Source organism: Rhamphochromis sp. 'chilingali' (genome assembly GCF_963969265.1).
Source record: "Rhamphochromis sp. 'chilingali' genome assembly, chromosome: 9".
In the NCBI taxonomy this organism is placed as follows: domain Eukaryota; kingdom Metazoa; phylum Chordata; class Actinopteri; order Cichliformes; family Cichlidae; genus Rhamphochromis; species Rhamphochromis sp. 'chilingali'.
Genome location: NC_137936.1, coordinates 30,703,959 through 30,725,777, shown reverse-complemented (window position 1 = coordinate 30,725,777; position 21,819 = coordinate 30,703,959). Strand labels below are relative to the sequence as shown.

At 41.5% G+C, this 21,819-nt stretch overlaps 4 protein-coding genes across 4 annotated transcripts; 2 read left to right on the top strand and 2 right to left on the bottom strand.

Moving 5' to 3' along the window:
- Window positions 1-1,743: 1,743 nt before the first annotated feature.
- dhrs3b (dehydrogenase/reductase (SDR family) member 3b) lies at window positions 1,744-10,263 on the bottom strand. Its single transcript, XM_080892677.1, has 6 exons — window positions 9,617-10,263; window positions 5,249-5,392; window positions 4,819-4,938; window positions 4,118-4,356; window positions 2,562-2,687; window positions 1,744-2,471 (listed from the first exon to the last, which is right to left on the bottom strand). Exons 1-6 carry the CDS (start codon window positions 9,809-9,811, stop codon window positions 2,387-2,389), a joined length of 909 nt encoding a protein of 302 aa, XP_080748803.1. The 5' UTR covers window positions 9,812-10,263; the 3' UTR covers window positions 1,744-2,386.
- A 232-nt stretch (window positions 10,264-10,495) lies between these two features.
- Window positions 10,496-14,365, top strand: aadacl4 (arylacetamide deacetylase-like 4). Its single transcript, XM_080892676.1, has 5 exons — window positions 10,496-11,388; window positions 12,185-12,309; window positions 12,701-12,926; window positions 13,261-13,324; window positions 13,429-14,365. The coding sequence occupies exons 1-5, from the start codon at window positions 11,316-11,318 to the stop codon at window positions 14,210-14,212; spliced, it is 1,272 nt and encodes a 423-aa protein (XP_080748802.1). The 5' UTR covers window positions 10,496-11,315; the 3' UTR covers window positions 14,213-14,365.
- Window positions 14,366-14,685: 320 nt separating this feature from the next.
- On the top strand, window positions 14,686-16,506 carry cfap107 (cilia and flagella associated protein 107; the record flags this gene model as incomplete). The annotated part of the gene is made up of 4 exons (XM_080891864.1): window positions 14,686-14,807; window positions 15,321-15,431; window positions 15,800-15,974; window positions 16,232-16,506. Exons 1-4 carry the CDS (start codon window positions 14,697-14,699, stop codon window positions 16,504-16,506), a joined length of 672 nt encoding a protein of 223 aa, XP_080747990.1. The 5' UTR covers window positions 14,686-14,696.
- A 1,745-nt stretch (window positions 16,507-18,251) lies between these two features.
- klhdc7a (kelch domain containing 7A) lies at window positions 18,252-20,653 on the bottom strand (the record flags this gene model as incomplete). The annotated part of the gene is made up of 1 exon (XM_080892161.1): window positions 18,252-20,653. One exon carries the CDS (start codon window positions 20,651-20,653, stop codon window positions 18,404-18,406), a length of 2,250 nt encoding a protein of 749 aa, XP_080748287.1. The 3' UTR covers window positions 18,252-18,403.
- Window positions 20,654-21,819: the final 1,166 nt, after the last annotated feature.

Genomic DNA, 21,819 nt, shown 5'->3' with positions numbered 1-21,819 from the left:
CGGGTTCACTCTCAGCAGTGCCCGTCCCCCTCCCAACCCCACTGTGGGTCACCTACTGATCACAATGTGCGGCCCTATCGTGAGTGCTCAGGAGGGCCTTTATGGTTCGCTGGGATTCAAATGAATGTTTATGAGCCTTGTCTAGCAGCAAAAGGCCAGGCACTATCCCAACTTTTACAGCCTCTCTCATGGGGTCGCTTTTGGTTCTTTGAGCTTGCTTTGACTTGTGCTCTAACAGATATGGGTTTCTTTCTCTGAGTTTGTGTCGGTAGCCCTTCATGCTTTCATTGCTAGGGCTTAGCGCTCTGCTCTGAAAGGAGCAATGGTAAAGTTATTTGTGCATGGATTCTCTGTGTTTCACACTTTTACTTGTAAGTCATTTTAGTGTTCATAACCACCACATTTGAATTCATCATGCTGCACATGCTCTGTCCTACGTAAAAAGCATTGGTTTCATGATTAACCTCACAGCAAGGAAGGAAATAGCACAGCCTATGAAAGAGCTTGCGCTCTGTTGGATTTTCACTGAACATTGCTCTTTGCTCTGATCTAAGAAGATTAGTTATGGTCCACAAGTAACAAACAAAAAGAATAAAAGCAGCAGGGCCTTATCCAGAGATAAGACTATATGTAGGTGTGCGCGTTTTATGACAACACCAAACTTTTATTTAATGTATAAAAGGAAAAACACCTTTTTGTCAATTAAAACTAATTGTCTTTTTTTGTGTTGCAGTGGGGAGTGAGGTATAAAAACTGTCCTTCATCTTGATGAGTAGTTTTCATGTTTGAGTCTGAGTCAAATGTGAACAGTTCAGACATCTTAAAGCAGTTTATCCTTTTAAAGAAGGCTCAACACCAGAGGTTAAAACTGCAGCAGAGTATGGTATTTTCAGTTTTACTACATCCCTTTCAGTGAATCAGCCTAGGTGAGGTCAGATCTTTGCCTCATTTCATTAAAAAATAACAAGGTTGGATATAGTGTGCCATCTGAGATGTAAAAGAGATTAGAAACTCTCTTTTTTTTTCCATGTAAAGTATTTTAACCTGAGTTTTGTTTCTCTTTAGGTTTGGTTGACCTTTACCCACTTCAGAAATAATCTCTATGTAGCTAATGGCCAGTTTATTATATCAAATAACCTGATTAATGCACTTATTTTGAACTGGGATATCTTCTGAAGTATGGCTGTGTCCTCTGAATAAATACAGTTTTATTCAACATGAAAAATCTGAAATGCTAAAAAGAGCTGAAAGAAATGTATCAGCACAGAAATGGGATGTATAATCTAAGGCCTCTCCTCACCTTTGAAACTGCTGCAGGCTTTTATTCACATTATATTAGCAATGATGGAATAACAGGTAATTCTTCCCTATTTGGCAGAAATGTTAAATTGGGAGCTGCGGTTTTACGGTGGATGCTGTTCATTTTCAGTTCCAAAGCGAGTAAGGTTTAGCAATTCATCCACCAGTGTAAGCGCCTTCCAGTTTTATGAAATGCGTTTTTACCACTTAAATAATATCCTCAATCAAAAGGTAATTGTAAGACACTGGCAATGTCATCTTAGCAACATCTTCTGTTGCTAAGATGAAATTAAAAATTACTTTAATTTTGTTTTAATAATTAAAGCCTTGATGAATGAATGTCTGCAATACGTACAATAAAGTTTTTTCTGGCTGTTCACATTCATTGAATGCAATTAAAACCATTGTGCAGGCATTAGAAGGGCCTGACTGACTTGTTTTGAGTTCATTGTGTTTATTGAGATTTACACTATCCCCCCTGTACCATTTTCTGACAGCAGAGAACAAACAAGAATATGCCCCACATGGCCCCCATGAGTGCATTTTATGTTTTGACAACATCGTCTGTCACAGTCACTGATCTCATGCTTGGAATAAATCAAAGCTGTTATCGCACTGCCATGGGAGTCAAAACCCTGATAGAATACAATGTCTACCGCCCAAGTGTTCATTTTTTCTATTTTCATCATGTACAAATGGAGAAAGTGCAATTCTAAAACTCGATTTTATTACCTTGTTTTGATTCAAAGACATATTAAAAGAATTTAAAAAAAAGAAGAAAAAAAAGAAGAAAAAGTAAAAACAGGCGACAAAATATGTGTCAATAAACTCCCAGAATAACTACTGGTATAGAACTATGCATGGCTTCAGATCAAAGTGAGTCCTCCATACTATATACATATACATAGGATCAGGGTGTATCGAGCAGTTTATCAATTACTTGTAACTGTAGAAGCGACACCCTTGCATGTGTTTGTCTTCACTCTATCATGGGACCTGCTCCACTTTCACATGTGTAAAGGTCCATATTCCCTTCATCACACCCGAGAACTGTTGAGGTCGCTCTCATATTGCGCACAGTCCAGGTTCATGTCCTCCCTTTGAATGTGTTCATGCAGGTGTAAGTCCCAGAAAACTTGTGGATTTCTTCAAGTGCAACTTGTGGCACGAAGCTAAAGACAGACGAAAAACACTAGTGTCAGCATGTTAATCGTGAAGTAGAAAATACAGCAATAAAAACAAGATAGCACATGAAATCTCACCTTTTGAGAATGACAAGAGCGTGCATTGTCCATGGCAGGTAGAGGAAAGCCTTGTCAGTTCTGACTGCATCAACAGTCCTCTGGGCAACTACTTCAGGTTTGAGGGGTGGAAAGAGCTGGGGAAACCTGGAAAAAAAAAAATGACAGTTTGAGATAAAGTGATGTTGTTTCTGGGACACTCTGGGAAAATTTTGATTATATTTTCTATCTGCTTCAAGTTTTATCTGTGCAACCGCTGTTCATAACAAATGCCAGAGCGCAGCTGAATTTGAAATTATGCTGCCATACTTTATCTCGCCAAACTGTACATTTTGGATTTTTGACATACCCAATAACTATTACAAAACAGTGTGAAAGGTCTGATGCAATCATACACCCAGGATGTACATTCAATATCAAATATGCGAAGCAATGCAGCACCATTTAAAAAAAAAAAAGTTTAAAGCAGCTATGTTTTCATGTGATCTCTAAAATCCTAAAATAATTACTAGCCGTCTGTTAAATATCGAGTCATTAGCTGATTTAGTCAAAGTATACAAATTCCTTTTAAAATGTTAAACTATCATTTCTGGTACCGTAAGTCAGAAGAATCATGAATCAGGTGGATTAGGAGAGTATCTTAATACTCGCTTTTGATTTATCCAGTAGTGTGAATGTTTTATCATGATCTATGACGGCATAGATCATTACAGGGGAAAAGGTTGATAGCCTATAGGATAGATTTTATAGCAACCACAAGCATCTGTACAAAACTCCGTGCCCATTGATCAAATACAGGGCAAGTGAAAACTGACCAGCTGGTTGGCTCTAGACGTAAAGTCAGAAGATTACCAAACTCATTCGATCTTTCCCTTTCTGGACTTTGAATAATAGTTTTCAAAGTAATCCATCCAATAGCTGTGAAGGTATTTCCTTCTGAGCCACAAATGTCAACCTCACACCAGTGATACAGGGAGAGGCATGGAATCTCTAAAGTCAGTAGGATTAACCCTGTAGGGGAATAATAACAATGTTCAGAGTTTGCAGTGCATCCAAAGGTTATTGAGATATTTCAGTCTGAATTTAAGTGTTGGATTTGCTTGATGCATTTCCACTTAAAATTCCTATAAGATTTTGTTCAAGGGACTAGGATACTTCAGATCTACTGTTGTCCAAAGACACAAAATGGGCAAAAGACACAAATTAGTGGGCTGATGTATGGAAAAATGATGCTCGTTTTCTCCAGTAGTATTCATAATAATTCTGGCACCTTCCTGAAATGTTGTCAGGAGATTTGGATAGCTTTTTGTGTACTTTAAAATGTAACTGATTTAAGAAATGAAATATTTTTTGTAACTCACTGCTTTGTTTTCACCAATTACATTAAAGTGGCTTGTTTAGCCACTATTAAACCAGCTCCCTCTGGCTTACTCATCCAACAAAGCATTAGGGTATTAATTTTTCCCCAATTGTAACCATATTTTTTGTGATAGATAACCCTAGATAACCCATATTTCTGAACCATGGTATGACGTAAGAATGGTCCACCCTCGCTTCCTTTTGTTGTGTCTTCTCACCTGACTCTCATGCCCTGGAACATCTCTGTATTCGTGTGAAAGGGAAGCACTGTGGTACAGCTGACACCAGGACAGTCCAGCAGGCCCAGTGTCAGGCTCTCCATGAAGGCCAGCGATGAGGCCTTGGAGGTGCAGTAGTCTATGGCCCCAGGGATCGGAGACTGGGACAGGATGGAATTAATGCATACGACATGGCCGTGCTGCAGCTCCAGCATTCGAGGCAGGAAAGCTTTTGTTGTCTAAGACAAAAAGAAGAAAAAGAGACTGTGAAAGGTAGAATGAAGGAAAAAGCGGTGAGGGGTGTAGAAATAGAAGGTGAAATATATTCAGAGTAGAAAGAAGAACAGACAAGAGAAGCAAGCCCACACTGTAACGACAGATTAAATTTCCATTTCCATTTAGTTGATAATTGCATTTCTGTCTGCATATGACATAGTCTTTTGATCTCCATTCAAAATAAAAATGCCATGAGTTTCACAACCCCTCTGATGTTTCAGGGGCTGAGAGGCAATTTGGAAATACCCCACTTAACCTGCCATAATAAGAGTCATGATTGACAAGCCTGTGGCTGCCTACTGCATACGGTGCCATGCTATAATCAAAATATAAAAATGATAAGGATAATCAGCTCAGAGGAATTTCCCTATATTTCCCTGTATTTGCAGGAAAACTGGCTCTGCTACAATGTAATCAAATCTTACCCAGAACTGCCCCATGGTGTTGATGTGTTGGGATTTCAGAAGAGCATCATCATCGCTGTCCATCAGACTCTTGCCATGGACGACTGCTGCGTTGTTCACCAATATCGTAACATCTCCCACCTGAGATTAAAAAGTGCAAGAATAGGAAGAGAAAACCCTGTCAAAAATGTCAAGCATTTGCTGTCTGCTTTCCTGAAATGATATAGTTGTACTCCACAAGAGCTGTCAACATTCCAAGCTCATATTTAGAGATTTGAGATGAAGTGTAATCTATACACACCAGATGGGAGAAAGAGCAGCTCAAAGCAAATATACATACAGACTAGACGGGGAGGCATCTCAGGGAAATATTTTACGATCTGTTGTGTGCAAATTATATTTCTTCTTGTGCAAGCAGATTTATCTTTTCAAAAACACTAAGCTGCCATACCTTTTCTCTAACCACTTTGGCTTGTTTGTAAACTTCCTCCCGATTGGCCACGTCACACAGGAAGTAATGGCACTCAGTTCCAGAGAGGGTAATTTCTTCAGCCGTCTCTTTGAGGCACTTTTCTGTTCTGCCCCACAGGATTACCTGGTAAATAACAAGATGTTAATTTTCTAAACAAACACACGTATAATCAGTAGGAAATTCAGCATCGAGTGCAAAAGAATTTTTTTTTTTTTTTTTTTTTTTTTACAGTAATCACTCAATTTGTTTTTTTTGGCAGTATAGTGAAAATGAGTTTTTTTTGAATAGCAATGTTCTTTTTGTTCAGAGAATAGAGAGGGCAATTTCACTCCAACAAATAGTTTTCAAGCAAGATTAAAGGCTCGGGGGTTGGTGGGTGAATGAACTGTCTCTTCATCCACCTGGAGACTAAATGAAGGCTGGTCATTTGAGCAGGGAACATGAGGTTGGATAGAGGTGGGGGACTAGTGATTGGGCAATTAGATCTGTCAGTCTTTGGGGTCAGGGAAAGGTAATGAAATCAGGGGGTGAGCCCTCCTCATCTCTCAAACACAAATTCTCAAAGAGATTACATGGCCTGTTGGGCAGATGAGCCCTGTCATTTCTGGTCAGGGAGTCTGAAAACAGTGCGTGTGTGAAGTGCTGAAGACGCCAGTGTGGGATTTGGCTAGTCGCCCATGACCAAGGTTAATATTTGAGCAAAAAGTCCTCTGGAAAGTGATCTTGTGTATCTCAGAGTCAGAGACTGCGCGTGGGCGCAAGACAGCATGTCTGTTTGCTACCTCGTGGTTCAGCCTGTCATTCTCATTGTTTTACACCAATGAATATGCGTAAACATCCATTTAGTTAGTAGGCAGGATGGATTAGTCTAAGAGATCTAATTAATAAACATGACAAAAGATATTTTAAGACTTAGTTTAAAAAAAAAGTGCAAAAGTATGCAAGCATGTTGCACAGTGCAACTCTTGCACAAATTAAACCTGTCATCTTCCAGCAACAGCGTAATTTCACACTGTGCCAATTTAAAATTCACTCAACACTGGTTGAGAGCCAAACATAGCACACTAACAAATACAGTAAAATAACTTTCATATTCACAATCTGGAAATAAAAGAAGTCCCAAATTGCTATGTTGCTCTGTTCTTCCAAGTATTCATGTGTCAAAAACTGTCCAAGGCTAATAGCAGCTGAAGCAGACCAAACACACCAAAATTTTTAGAAACATAAAAGACTGCAGTCTAGAATGTGCTTTTTATGCGCTTCATTTCTTTATCAGATCTGGAGCACTCTGGGTTTGCCTCCCTCTGTGAGTGGCCCTGGTTTGAATTGCTTTTGATTAGGTTTTCTGTTTGCTTCATTTGCAAGCCCATTTGAGTAATCAGTGAAGGCAGACAGGTCTTGATAAATAACTGAAAGCTTTTAATAGGAGTCAGGCAAACAAAGCTGACAGTTCTCATTAAAAGTCAGCACTTACATTGTGCTCTCCTGTTAAAATGTTATTTAATTCATTAAGTTTATCACCCGTCACAACATGCAGGATCCTCAGAGCAAACAAGCACTGGCCAAATTGCTATCTGGACAGAAATGTTAAGAAAACAGTTTTTAATTGACCTTGCACAAGCCCTCTTCGCTATTGTTGATAAACTGGTGATTGTTCTTACTTGGCATGCCTAACAAGACCTAATGTCAACACATGCTGTAAGTAAAAGCCCTTTAATGAAACAAATCTATGTTGCAAAGCTTAAAACAAGACTTTGAAAGGTAGACAGCAGATGTCACTCTATGCAGCTTAAGATATCCCCAACTAGCTCCAGCTACATTACAGTGATACTCTATCACTCGGGCCTGAATATATGGGTGGGTATGAGCCCTCCTTTTCACACCCATTGTATGGGCAAGCAGAGAGGCAGCACATAGAGGGGGCAGCAGGAGTTCAGGAGGCAGTCGCCTGCCGCTGTCTAATTACTGCGGAGACAGCAAGGTCAGTTGCAGGGCAATACCCAGCTGGGAGTGGTGTGCTTCCCGCCTCCAGCGCAACACAAGCACACCCACACAAACCTGTTGTCAGTGACTTGCTTCGGTTCATCTTCTTTGCAGAGATCTCCAAGTAATGTTAACAACCACATATAAAAGGAAAGAAAAAACGTGTAAACATTTTCCTCCCGAGTTGGTGGTGCTTTTAGGGAGGCTGCAAAATAATTAAACGAGCTCTGAAGAAATATACCATTTTAATTTTCTGAGTATTTACTGGGATTGTTATGAAAGACCCCTCACTGTGTTATTGGTTGCCTTTTTCTATTTTTTTGCCTCACGCTGGCGCTGCTCTCCCCTAATAGTACAGAATAAGACATGGCTCCCCTCCTGGGTCTCCAGCTTTTCATCTTGACTAATTTCCTCCGTTGACATTGAAGTCAGTCTTCCTTACAATGTGAAAAAACTAAAACCTAAGCAGAGGCGAAGGTAATTCTGGCTACTACTGACAAAGAGGCTCAAACAAGAGTTAGCGTAAGTTCGCAGAGGTCAGCCCTATTCACAATTATCCTTTTAGCATCTCTTTAGGCAGGGAGTAATTGTCATACACATTACCACAGGTGTTGTTTTCAAAGCCTTCACACCTTGATAATGCCCAACAAAAGGGTGCTGAAAAGCATGGTGACATCCATTGTTACGCAGCTGCAAAGTGAAGCTTTTAAAACCCACTGGTTTCTTCTAGCTCGTTCCCCAAGGAGATGGCATTGAAAGACAGAAGGAGGCAGTTAGTGTTTCATTGAGCTTTTAGCAATGTTTTCAAGCTGCTGAAATTGCACCTTAAGAGATCATCTGAGACGTGGCGCCTGTGTCACTCGTATGTATAATTGCAACCCAAAGCTATCAGCTGGGCTGCTCAACATGGGTAGAAATTACCACAATTTTCTTCCACGTGTAATGATGACTCCCATCTGAGGTGATCAAAAATAGAGCTACTCTGTATTGATACATTGCTGCTACAGGGCCACCAGCGACTCATCTGGCACTCAGCTGTGTAATGTTCACTCAGTAGGATTGGTAGACAAACCACAGCTGGAAATTTTGAACTGAGGTTACCCTGACCTGCAATGAAGACAAGCTGTGTGTGTGTGTGTGTGTGTGTGTGTGTGTGTGTGTGTGTGTGTGTGTGTGTGTGTGTGTGTGTGTGTGTGTGTGTAGTCACCAGAGCATTTTAGGAACAAGAGAAAGCTCCTTGTTAAGGGGATGAGGGATAGTGAGGGAGGTGGGACATGGAAGGTTAATTGTTGTGATGGATGAGGTGATTTCCAATGAAAATTTGAATTTATAATTTATTTTATCTTGGTGATTTATTTAGGAGTAAACCAAGCAACTTTAAGCGTCATGATATGGACTATTCCAACTCATGTCATCAATATAAACTTGTTGTTTTCAGGTAACCTACATATTTTGCTATACATTAATATTCATTTCCAGCTGTATAAAACAATGACAAATCTTTTTTTTCTGTTTACATTGCATTGTGTCTTGAGTATGGAAGATTTGACCCACATATATTCCATGATAAGTATGCATTTTAGTTACTGTAACTGGTTAAAAGAAACAAAAAAAGATAACAGAATGTGTTCCTTGTTATTGTTTCGCAAACACACCCCACAAAACAATATCTCGTGAACTCATGCTATCCTTGAAAACAACAACAACTTATCTGTTATTTATTAAGAACATTATGAAGTCTTTTGTTGTGGCATGCTAGTAGACGCTACAGTCTTATGGAGACTGCTCAAAAATGGCAAGAAGCTACAATAGAGAAATATCAGAGCTGCATTGACTTGAAGCAGTTTCAGTTAAATTTTATGCACTCTAAAATAAACAAACAGCCACATATGTAAAGCCACGGTTAATGTATAGTTTTTACAGCTAAATCTTTGGATGATGCACTTTCTGTGTAAGGCAAAACGCAAAAATCACCCTGGACCCAAGCAGAATGAATGTCAGCTCAGTACCACACTCAATCATATCAAGCAGCCATAAATGCTGTCCAGACCTGCCCTCTGGTTGACCCAAGCTGTTGTGCAATACCTGAACAAAAATTGTCACCGGTCTTACTGGACAACTAGGTTACTTGGAGGTCGTGATCCCTGCTTTTATAGAACATTGAAACAGCAATACACGTGGGGCAGGGGAGACCAGACTGACCAGGCTACCTGGTGAGGGATGAGGGGGGTGGTTTTGATAAAAGCTGAAAATATAACTTAATATATGACCAAAACAAATTGCTCAGAAAGTAATTTAATCTCGTTGTTAATAATGTGCTGATCTGAAAGGAGTGGAAGGAGGAAAGGTATGTTATCGACTTACCTTTCTGGCCCCATGCTTGGCAAACTCTTTGGCCAGGTGTCGTCCGATGCCTCGTCCTCCACCAGTGATCAATACCACCTCCTTGGTGAGGTCTTTCCGTCTGCTTGGCAACAGCAACATCAAACTTGCTCTTACTATACAGTAGAGGATTTGAACCGGGAAAAGAAGCATACGACACACGCTCTTCAGCTCCATTTCGGAACGTGCTCACGGATAGTCTGTAAGTATGTTTACGCTGCAAGTTTACGTGCACCGCAGATATCCGCCAACAGTGAACTGAGTGCGCAGACAGCGACTTCTGAGCTCCTGCAACTTTACCCGCATGCAAACAATATCATCTGCACTGTTGCATAACTAATCCACAGGCGAGAGATTTTTTTTTTTTTAAACAGAACAGTGTGACTTGAAGAGCTCTGACAGTCTACATGCATCACGCTCACGAAATCAGTGAGTGATCAGTCATTGCGCCTGTCAACTACCGTCGAGGAGTACAAACGTGAAACACAAGTCCAGGCGACGCTCCGTAGTGCGCGCTACTCTGTGCTTTGGTGTTGCGTTCCTGTTCTGTTCTGTCCTGTCCTGTCCTGCCTTATATATTACCGCCTCTGCCCTGGTTCGGAACTTCCACTAGTGAAAGGAACTGGATGAACCTAAATAGGAGGTTTGTAAGGGCATTAATCCTGATTGACATGTTAAGTAGGGATGAATTTTGCTCCAGTGCCCGTCTGCCCTGAGTGGCTGCGCACTTGCCTCTTCCACACCCCTTCATGTGGCTACAACAGCGTTTCTCAACATGTGGTCTAGGTCCTCACAGTGGTCGCCGAGCAGCGAGGGTCCCAGCTGGGACCCCAAACTCTCACTTCAGTTTCACTGATCCGAACTTCACCTCGTTACATAACGCTGGCCACAGAAGAACAATGATGTTGCAATCACAGGTCTCACTGACTGTTGCGAGTCAGTACAAAATATTCTTATATAATAGCGCCAGATGAATGACTGCCATCTTCAACAATGCCTAATGCCAGTTCTATTAAATTAATTAAATGAAACAAATAAAGAGAGGAAACAAAGAATCAGCTGAGCACCAAACAAACACATAGCTGATAAAGCCCCTAACACATTTGTAACCTCAATAAAAAAAAATCAGGTCTGGATTGTGTCAAAATCTAAAGTCATGTATTTCCTCCACTTTAATGTGCTAGGTTTATTTAAAAAAAAGTGAACATGTTATTTGATTGGACAGTGTGTTTGTACATTTGTAATGGTTTCCAACTGTTGGTATAAAGCGCCACTAGTTGTTTGAACCCAGTCTGTTGTGGTAACAGTATTTTTGAAGCACGCTATATTTTTTCTGCATGTGACAATGCAGTTTGGGAAATAGGTCAGCCCGGTCTCAGAAGCTTGGAAGGATGACAACAATAAAACCGCATGAATACCTCCTAAACAAATCTTGTGAATTCACGAGCCTCAGACAAGATTCCAGTCTGTGATGTTTGGCCCTGGCACTGTGATTTTTACTGGGCAATGCTGAATACAAGACTTTTTCAGCAACTGGGATGGGTTTAGCCTCACAATGGTTGCTTTGTGCAAGGCTCAGTTACTTAGGGAAGACAGAGAGGCTCTCGGGGGCTGCTAAAAACTCCAAGACAACACGACTCCAGATGCTGTCTTTATTTTGCAAATTTCTGAGGTTTACAAAATGCAGATTCAAAGTCGAGAGCCCACTGGAGCTTATGCCAAAGCATATTCCACTGAAGAGATGTCGAATACAGGTCAGTGAATTTGCTAAAACATCATAGTACACATTGCAGTCACTGGCAAATATGTTTAAGCTGCCCACAGAATGCCACAGTGTAAACAGACTGTTTTTCAGAGTATCCTGTTTATTTATACTCATGCTATCACTGCCATCTACAGATCAACAGTGAAAGTTCAGATAAGGGTCTTTTCAGTCAGCCTTCATGCATCTTTGAGTATTTTCTTCCCTTAGACGCTAGACAATAAATTTGCTTCTCATTGCCACGCACAGGCATGAGCAACAGAGCTCATGTAGGAGTCAATATGTTCAAATAAACCTGAAAACACATGCACACACACACACACACACACACACACACACACACACACACACACACACACACACACACACACACACATTAGAACCACAGAAAAATGTGAAAATGTTAGTAGGTGTTGGAAGGTATTTTAATGGGAACTATGGAAATGAAAGTAATTAAAAAGCTGCTCTATTAACATAAAATATTTTTTGCAATATCCATAGAGGAACAATATGGTTTCCTTGGGAAACATGTAATTCGTTTGACTACACAGTCATAAAATATGTTGAAGGATATAATTATTTTCCTGGGCAGCAGGCAGCTAAAAATGTCATTAAGTGAGAGCAAGGTCAGAATGCATTGCAGGCGGTTGTGGGAGGGGTGAAAAGAGGCTGAAAGCAGGTACATAAAACATTTACTCCTAATGACTTACCTTCAGCAGAGCAGACCAGCAACACCATGGACATCGGCTCGGCAATTTTAATAATTGGCTTCGCTGCTCTTGTTGCAGCCTTCCTTCTTCTGGTAATTGGACTTGTGTACGCTGAGCTGATGAATTCAGACGTTCCTTGTGGGGTTGCAAATAGAGGGAAACTGCGCATGGTTCATGGATTGTTTGTTGGTATTGCAGTCGTGGTGAGTATCAGTATCTGCAAAAGTGTTAGTGCTTAGTTTTGTATGTTGCCTGTATGGAATCATATCTATTTTTGTTAACTTTTTAAAAATATTCAACTTATCCTTTAGGTTAAACGCCTCTTGTGGAGAATAAAATGTACTCTTTTAGGTCATATGTGGATATCCTTCCTTCGTCCTCCAACACCTGATAAAGCTTACATCAGAGAAATTTTAGATAAGAAATCATAACCAACAAAGGTGCAAAGACAAAGTCATGTGTTCCGCTTCTTTGATGTTGTCATGAATGGTTGTTTTTTTTCAACCAAATAACCTTCACTTTGACTTTATCTATCAGGGTTGTATATATTTTTGTCTCCTATTTGTTGTAAGTCTTTTGTTTCTCTCCTGCCAGGCTCGGATCCTACATCGGCTGGGCATTTGTCATCAGGTTAGCTTTACCCGATGGTTCGTGGCCTGTTTTCTCTCTCACCTGAAACAAGTTCCCGCTGGTCTGCGAGTGAAGGACATGACATTCTCAGAGGTGCCAGTGCGAGTATATGAACCTACCTCTGTGTGTGACGGCTTGAGGAGAGGTCTAATGTATTTCCATGGAGGCGGATGGATATTGGGAAGTATAGGTATATGATGTTACAGTCATTTGCTTAACTAAAATAAAAATGCTCAAATACAAGTAAAACCTGACTTCCTCACATTTACAGTCAGTAATTTTATGACAGTGGAACTGAATTTTAAGCAGCTTGAACTATAAGTAAAAACTATTTTCATTTGAGCGGTATGCAGCATAAGAAAGTTTCAAAATTCCGAAATACTACAAAATTGCACCCAAGTGTAATATTTTTCAGCACAGGTGCAGAAAGGACAAAGATGTGTCACCTTCTGTTTGTGGCTATTTATGGCTTCTTTTCTGCGACGAAAATCTTTTAATAACTCTATCCTACTAATCCTGAACAGATTCTGTTGATGAAGTGTGTCGGCATATTGCCATTGAATCTGACACCACTGTGATATCTGTTGGGTATTTACACTTTTTCCCCACTCCACATACAAATAGTAAATCTATTTTAACCACCATGTAGCTACAACTTAACATACTGCTCCTTTTCCTTTCACCCCTCTTAGATACCGATTAGCCCCTGAGCACAGGTATCCTGCCCAGCTGGATGATTGTGAGAAAGCAACGTGTCACTTCCTGTCTGTGGCTGAGACAGAGTTCGGGGTGGACTCTCACAGAGTGGCAGTTGGAGGGGACAGCACTGGGGCTAACCTGGCAGCAGCACTGTGCCAAAGGCTGGCGTGCAGTGAGGACCGACATCCGCCATTCCCTTGCGCTCAGGTCCTCATTTACCCAGCCCTGCAGATGGCAGATTTCAACTTGCCTTCCTACCAGCAAAATCATGCTGTGCCCATATTGTTTCGTGGCCGGATGGCATTCTACTTCCTGCAATATCTCAATGGAGATGTTTCTCTGTGCCAAGAAGTGCTGGAAGGTAACCATGTCCCCACTGAGCTCAGGCCACGCTACGAACTATGGTTATCCCCTTCCAACTTACCTCCTGAGTGCCTCACACGTGGTTTCTATAAGCACCCAAGCCCAGAATATGATGGGGAGGTGTATCACGCAATTAAAGAGGGTTTGGAACCTGAGGTTTCCCCTTTACTGGCAGACGATGCTCTCATTCAGAAAACCCCGCGAACCTTCATCCTTACCTGTGAATATGATGTCCTGAGGGATGATGGGATTCTTTACAGGAAGCGACTTCTGGACCTGGGAAAGGATGTCACCTGGCAGCATGTGCTAGATGGCTTTCATGGCATGATTAACTTTTTTAACCAGGGCTGGCTCACATTTCCCTCTGCAGTGCAAGTTGTGGATGGTGCTGTTCACTATATAAAAACACTGTGAGGGTAATAAATAAGATCCTGCAATAAACTTTATTCTACTTCCCATCTTGTCTTACATTTGAATAAACAAATGTGCCTCCAGTGTTTGTCATTACCATTATACTGTTCACAGAAGCCCCCCCCCTCCAAATTCATTCCATTCCAAAAATGAAAAGTAGCCCAAGGAAACCAAGTCTGCATACAATATTCTGGCACCTTTTTAACAATACAGAGCAGGCAACTAAAAGGTAAATGCCATTCCTTAACTTTAGGAAATGTATTTCATTTTAACAAAGATGTAAGACATCTTCTATTTGCTTCCAGGACACTCTGCTTGCTTTACCCACAGTGTTTGCTGTACCCATGGCAACAGAGCTCTTTTTCCCCTCCACTGCTGAAGCGATTATGTAGTCAGGTGAATACACCTACATGCTATCCATTTGACTAGTTAAACTAGCTCCAGCAGGGCTTTAGATTTCCCAGGTGTGTTTGATACTGGGCAAAGTATGAACCAGAAAGCCAATGCACAGGATAAATGGGCCCAAACCGGATGGAGAATAGAGCAGAAGTATGCAAACAAAGTGTTGTTAGGCAACTGGGCTGAAGAAAGACTTCAGGTAGGCATATTGTCTGTTTACGACATGCTTTACTCTACAGTGTGATAATGCAGCATTTCGATTCAGGCTTTCCAACTCTATATCACAGTATGAAAAACATGTTTTTCCAATCTAAACATACAATTTCACCTCAGCCTGAGAACACAGACTTTCTATGTCTTTTCATGCTGTGTCTAAAACATAATACTACATTAATGGCAGCCCGCCAACATTTTTTTAGAACCTGAGTTGGTAGTCAGATCTATAACAAAGTGATTAGGCGGCCTCAGTTCAGCTACATCAGCACAGCCTCCTGGTGGGCGAGAGCTGGAGACTAATTGCATTGATGTGAGTTTTGGCCATAGGCTGCTGGTTCAGGATTTGTGAGGAGAAATGACTTAAGGAATACTGTACAGCAGGTCAATTGTGAAATGTGAGCTCTGCTGATCCTTATGCTGGGATCATTGCTCAAGTCCCTGTATATCCCCCTTGCTCAGTCCACTTTGTGATGTCTGTTTATTCTCTCCAACACAGTTCACTCGCAAGCCAAAGATAGCCTACAGCACCAGTTCTGTAGACTACCGACCCCACAGGGATTTCAAGCCAGACATCTCTGAGAGAAGATCTGCCCTGCTGAGAGCTGAGGTCAGCCTTTAACTGCTCATTCATGGTATTATCACCAATTGAATGCCTGTCAAAAGCCTGCAAGTCAGGGGTTTTTTCCCCGCTAGAGTGTGAACACTTCTGCATAATACTGATGGCCAAGATAAAGGCCTGTGATAAAACTCTTTATGAAAGCAAGTTTCTGTTCAGACTCAGCAGCAATGAAAAATGTGTAAAATCATCAATCCTACTGGGGACATACTATAGGGTTAGTTGGAGCAATTTGCCGCTGTCACATGGTGAGCCTCTTGAAGATTATTGAAAAAGAACAGGTCATGCCCTCTATATCTTAATCCAGAGAAGGCCACTGTGTGAAGGCTACGTTAAGATCTCTCTATATTGTTATCCAGGGGCTTCCATCTAAGACGATTTTTGGGCACCATGACCCGCCATCCTCACATTATCTGGTCACACAGTATGCGGAAAGCTACGGGCGTAACCTCATCAATGCTTTGCCCACTCTGCAACACAGACATGCAGACAACTTGACACAAAAGCCCGAGAGGTCTGACCAGCTGACTTCTGGTAAGTTCCATGCCAACACTGCCAGAAGGCAGAGATTATACATGGGAAATGACTTTGTACATTAAGCCATTACAAGGAGTATGAGTGCAGTGCAAACATAAGTGCATTAAATCTTGTATGAACAAAATACATCAGCAGTTGAGCTCATGAACAATTAACCTGGGGTGGGTCCAGATGCCTTTTTATAGTTCCAAATCAGCCACCGATGTAATTAATGGCTGCAGTAACATGGCAGTTAATGTGCTCTTCTTTTACAGCACTTCCAAACAACTTTGGCCCGCTGCAGACCACAAATCACCATTTTGAAATACAGCAGTCACACCTTCCATCTCTGACTGAGTACAGGTCAGCATACCAGAGGCAACCACTTAGTGCCTTCTGCCAGAGCCGCTTTGCCAAGGCTTCACACATGCTCTCCAGCCACCTCTATGAAGCCAATCGTAACAACAAGGATCTGGATCTGAGACAGCACTTGATCCTACAAGTCCCGGATCATTATTTCAGCCTATGTCCACCATCACAACAGGCTTAATTTCAGTATTGTAGCTATGAAACTGCCTCCAATACTGGTTAATTTAGAAGCTGTGTTTGTGAATTCCCTTTTTCCGTAGTTGGCAACAAGTAAAACCCTAACTCAACAGACCATTTGGGGAAATCAAATGGATTTTAAAAAATTAAAGACAATTCTCATTACCTTGTGAGGACTACTGTAGATTTACGCTGGTGAGTTGCTTTAGCATTTAAATGTGTGGGAGGGAGAAAGGGATGGGACTATAAATTATCTCCACCCTTTCAGAGCATAATTACATGCAAGTTCTTTCTCTGCGCAGAGTGTATGTGAAACTGGAAATGGGCTGTTAGTATTACTCTAGATACTCTGCGGGAGAAATAAATAAATAAAAATACTGTTGATGCCAGAACTGACCTGGGTATTTAGGTAAAACAGAAGCAATGAGTCATCCAAGGCAATGTCTGAAGGGATGTGTCTAACTCCCATTCCATTAGGTGTTTAATTACAGAGAATCAAAGTGTTTAATTAGGAAGAATCAAAGATGCTTATGTTTGATGGTCCACCATCTGCGTCTGCCTCCTTTTTTCCCACTTGCCTGCTGCCTTCCAGTGTAGCTCTGTTTCACCCACTGTTAGCTAGTTAGTCTCTCTACTGTGCTGCTGATGCCCGTGTGTCACATGACACCCTTGGGTTATGAGAAATCTTCAACACAACACGTCTTACCAAAGAACGGCTGTATTAGCCTCTGAGCCACACGATGGTGCTATAGCAACACGTCACTCTCGCTGTCTTTTAAGTCCTTGCCTTTACAGTCTGTATGGTGAGGAACTTAATTGTACATGAAGAAACAATGAGGGATTTAATATTTGCATCATTCTTATGCATATTCAGTTGTTAATGTAATCAACACAGTAAAATAAACCACACATATTTAGATTGAGCTTGTATTATTCTATTACTTTTTACAAGTCACACAAACAGCAGAATAGACATCTTAATAGAATTAGTCACTAAGTGTGGATTAATATTCACTGAATGACAAATTTCTAAATTCCTCTGATGTTTATAAAACAATAGATAACAAAGTGAAGATATCATTTGGTACAATGAGCTGAGGATGTTCTTAATCTTATTCACATTGAAAACAAATACACATCTTTCTTGCCACCATAGAAGGTGACTGAAATGACAGAAATAACTACAAGTCTGAGTGTTTCAGTGCAGTGACAAATGCTTTCGAAGCTTACCTATTTATATTGCATGGCATACCCATTTACATCATGTCATATCTAAAGAGCAACTGTAAGTAATGACGTTGTATTCAGGCCACTGTGTAAAATATATTTGTGCCCTACACAAGGGGACACAGTAATAGATTAAAATTATATTGTTAAATTCTTGTTCAGTTAGCGCTGAATGATTTCGTTTACTCTGATGCTTTTTTATGAATTATCTTTGGATTAAAGAGATTAAGCATCTGGGATGATATAAAACTAACATAATAGCAAGAAGAAGTTGCAAATCAAAGTAGCAAACAGTTTCAATGGCAGCACATCCTGTGTAAATCTAGGTAAACAGTAGTTTGACTACCATTAAGAGTCTTATAATTTACATCTATTGCCAAGAATGAGACATGAGGAAAACACAATTCTTTCTGTAATACGCAATCCAATAAAAATAAAGTACTTTTAGAAACAGATGCTTTCTTGCTTTGTGGAAAGGGAATCTTTATAACACTTCAAAAATGATAGAAAAGTGGTTGCAATTTTGCAATGAAATTTGGGGCTGGGCTGAGTTGAACATAAACCTGACCGAAGCAAAACTCACCCAGGCAACAATAAACTTGATGTAAAGCATGCTCTTGTAAGGATACTCAATCACAATCTAATCTTACCATCAATGGAAAATTGAATCCTCATTACACACTAGTCTGCTGAGGCTTCTTATCAGGTAGTGAAAGAATAAAGGGGAAAAGTGTGCCCTTGGCTGCAGAGAGTATGCTCAAATCCTCATCTATGAAAGCAGGAGAGATCTCATCAGCCTCGAACTTCATGGTGAAGTGGCGACTGACACAATATATTGTGTCATTCATCGCGACACACTGAAACGCAGGGCAATGCAGAATCCGTTTGGAGCTGCACTCATACCACAGTCGGGCCACCGTATGGTAGCGGTACACACTGACACCCAGGACTGGGTTGACATCAAACCGATACAAAAATCTTCCCACAGCCACAATATCTACAGTCTTGTATTTGCTGCCTACTATGAGACTTGGCCTCCAGGTGTCAGTTTTGGGGTTGTAGCGTAGTAGCATGTATTTAAGAGTTCCTCCAGAAACAAAAAGCTCTCCATCGCACACTGTCACATGGTGTGCCACAGCGAATGTATCATTAGGCAGAGGAGCCACAAATGTCCATCTGTCCAATCGTGGGTCGTAGCACTCCACTGTGGAGAGGCACTCTCCTCCAATTGCATATATGTAGCCCTCCAGTGCTGCCAGTTTGCAGCGGGGCCTGGCTTCATTCATAGGACTGATCTCTTTCCAAATGGATGTCAAAGGATTGTAGCAGAACACTCGCTTTGAGGGTGTCATTTCTCTGTCAGTGCCTTGGCAGCCCACTGCCACGAATAAGTAGTTATCCATTGTGCACATAGCACAGGCTTTAGAGATGACCTCCTGTGGGATTAGGCAGAGTGTATGCCAAGTGTCTTTGTAGTCATCATAATAGTACACTGCGCTTGATGTCCTCCTCTGCTCTGATGTTGCTCTGCGCCCTTCAGTGTTGCTGACCCAATCTTGAGGATCCATGTCTGCAACCATGACAAACCTCTTCCCCCTCATTCTTTGCCTCTGGATTTGTTCCCGCTCACCAGCCATTAGCCGCCCATAAAGGCTGGGATCCCTGAGCACATGGAGGTAGTTATCAGACATGACCCCCAGGGCTGCTTTCTGCAAAGATGTCTGGCCATGTTTCTTAGCAAGGCACAGTGTCTCCAAACAATTACCCAGATCAAGCTTACTCTTTAAGACTTCTAAATCTGTGTCATCAAGAATTTTTGCTTGAAAGTCTAAAAATGGAGCCCCTTCTGCAGTCTCTCTATCTATCCCCTCCTTCACATTAAGGATTTTGCTGTCAGTAGCAGGACTGATAATTGGGTGAACAGAGAGAGATTCATCGCCAGCTATAGCCCGAGAGTGGGTCACTGGAGTTGAGGCTCTTGAAGTTAGAAAGGGGATCGAAAGCTCAGACTCCTGTGCTGCAGACAGATAGCTCTCTTTGCGTAAGAGTACAGGCCTTGGGGGTTTTCTCAGCTTGAGGCACCCTGGCGAGGAAGCATCTTTAACAGTGCTTTGTGGTGAAACCAGATCACGAATAGTGATGGGGTTTAAAGACGATGGAGACTCTCTGAAACTGCTGCCATGGCTTCCAAACTCCCCTGGCTTTGATTCAAAGTCCCTCTCATACTGAGAAAGTACCGTATTAATATCTGTAATAGAATGAGAAGATGACTCAACATAGTAATCATATATCTTTCCACGCACAACCTGGTCTCCTGTCCCTTCTAGCACTATGTTTGCATCTTCCACTTTGACCTCTGCCTTGGAGAGGAAGCTGGAGTAGGACCCTTTGCTCTCCAGGTCCTGTCTTAACTCTCGGCCCACACCCACACTTCTCTCCAGCTTCTGCAAAATGCAAGGGGAGCGCCGCCCCGTTGTACTGACCATCCCACTCTCTGTTGGATCAGGGAGTTTCAGAGCAGATCCAAACATAACATTACTGGTGGCAACCTGTCCCTGCTTCTCATAAGTGATTATCTCTTCATCCATGCTGGTATCGTGGTCATCGTTTGTTGCAAACACATCCTCACTTGTTTTAACCTGATGTGTCAGGTCATCTGAATCTGCTAGCAACGATCTGGATTGCTGGCCCGCATCATCTGTCTCATGTTTTGTTGAGCTTTGATGTTGAAGTGTTGTCTCGCAGTTTTGGCAGGTTGCATTTCCTGGCTCTTTGTCTTTGACATAGAGCTGGATTCTTCTTCGATGCCTGGAGCTGTAGAACCTGTAGCCCCAAGAAACCAGCAGCACTGCAGCCGCAGAGACACTAAGTTTCCACAGCAGCTGCATGTCGAACTGGACTCCCAAAAGCTCCGCAATGGGCATAGCTGTAGCAATGTTGGTGGCAATAGTTGGTTGGCTGATCCTATTGAGCGTTATTGTCAGTGCATCTCAGCTGATAGTAACTGTCTGGTTGTCATTGTAAGAGAGCTGCTGTGATCTGATGACTGTGCCTCCGTGCCCAAAGGATCAAGTGTAAAATGATAGCTCTTGAGGCACAATTTGCATCACTGGCTCTGCAGAGGCGGGGCCCTTTCATGCACCACCTGTGGCAAGTCACATGCAGCTTCAGTATCCATACACGGAATATGTAAATACGCCATAGATCAATATTTGGTTATGCAATTTGTTGACTCAACAAAGCCTTTTCCCACAACTATTCAAATGTTATGTTGTGTAATGGAAGAGTTAAAGTTACCGCAATACAAAGCCTTACTTTGCAGGGTTACGTTTCAGTTTCAGCATCTTGCTGTTTTCATGCATAGAATGTATTATGTACATTTCTAAAACAATTCCCCAAAATATTATGAGAGATAACTCTTCTTCACTTGCTTAAACATACTTCTAGCTCTCCAGAAGGAAATCATGGTTTGAATAAAGGGCGGGGAGTAATGATACCTGACATTTATCAAATACTTATTAACCAGGATACATCTGTTTGCACAGCCATGCTCCATATTAAAGGTCCTTTCCCTGCCAGCGCAGATGCTTAAGTTAGTCTCTGTTAAGATGATCTGAAGATTAGTATCAGAGACTTAAATGGCAGTCACATGCTATTATAAACACAATAAAGTGTACAGAGCACCATCTGAACAATAAAAGCATGTGTAATGCAAATAAAATGGGAAGTCTTTGTACACATAACCTTGGGAGTGTCATTTATTTCTCTACACTATACTAGATTCAAACATGTATTTCTGCCTCATGGGAGAGTTGTTGCTCAGTTGCTGCTGCCAAGCTGCCATTTGTATTGTTGATAACACAGCAGCGAGGCTGTGGTCAACAACAAAATAGTATTCATCTTAACAGCGTGTTTAGAAGCATTGTAAAGATGCATCACAGAGGGTGTGTCAGATTTCCGAGCCCACACTGGCAATGTTTGGTCATCTGATAGGACAGCCTGCAGACAACAAAAAGGAAACTGGACTCTGCAAGCACATTTGCCTCCTGAATAATTCACAAATGCTCTGTGCAACCTCTTATCCTCACCA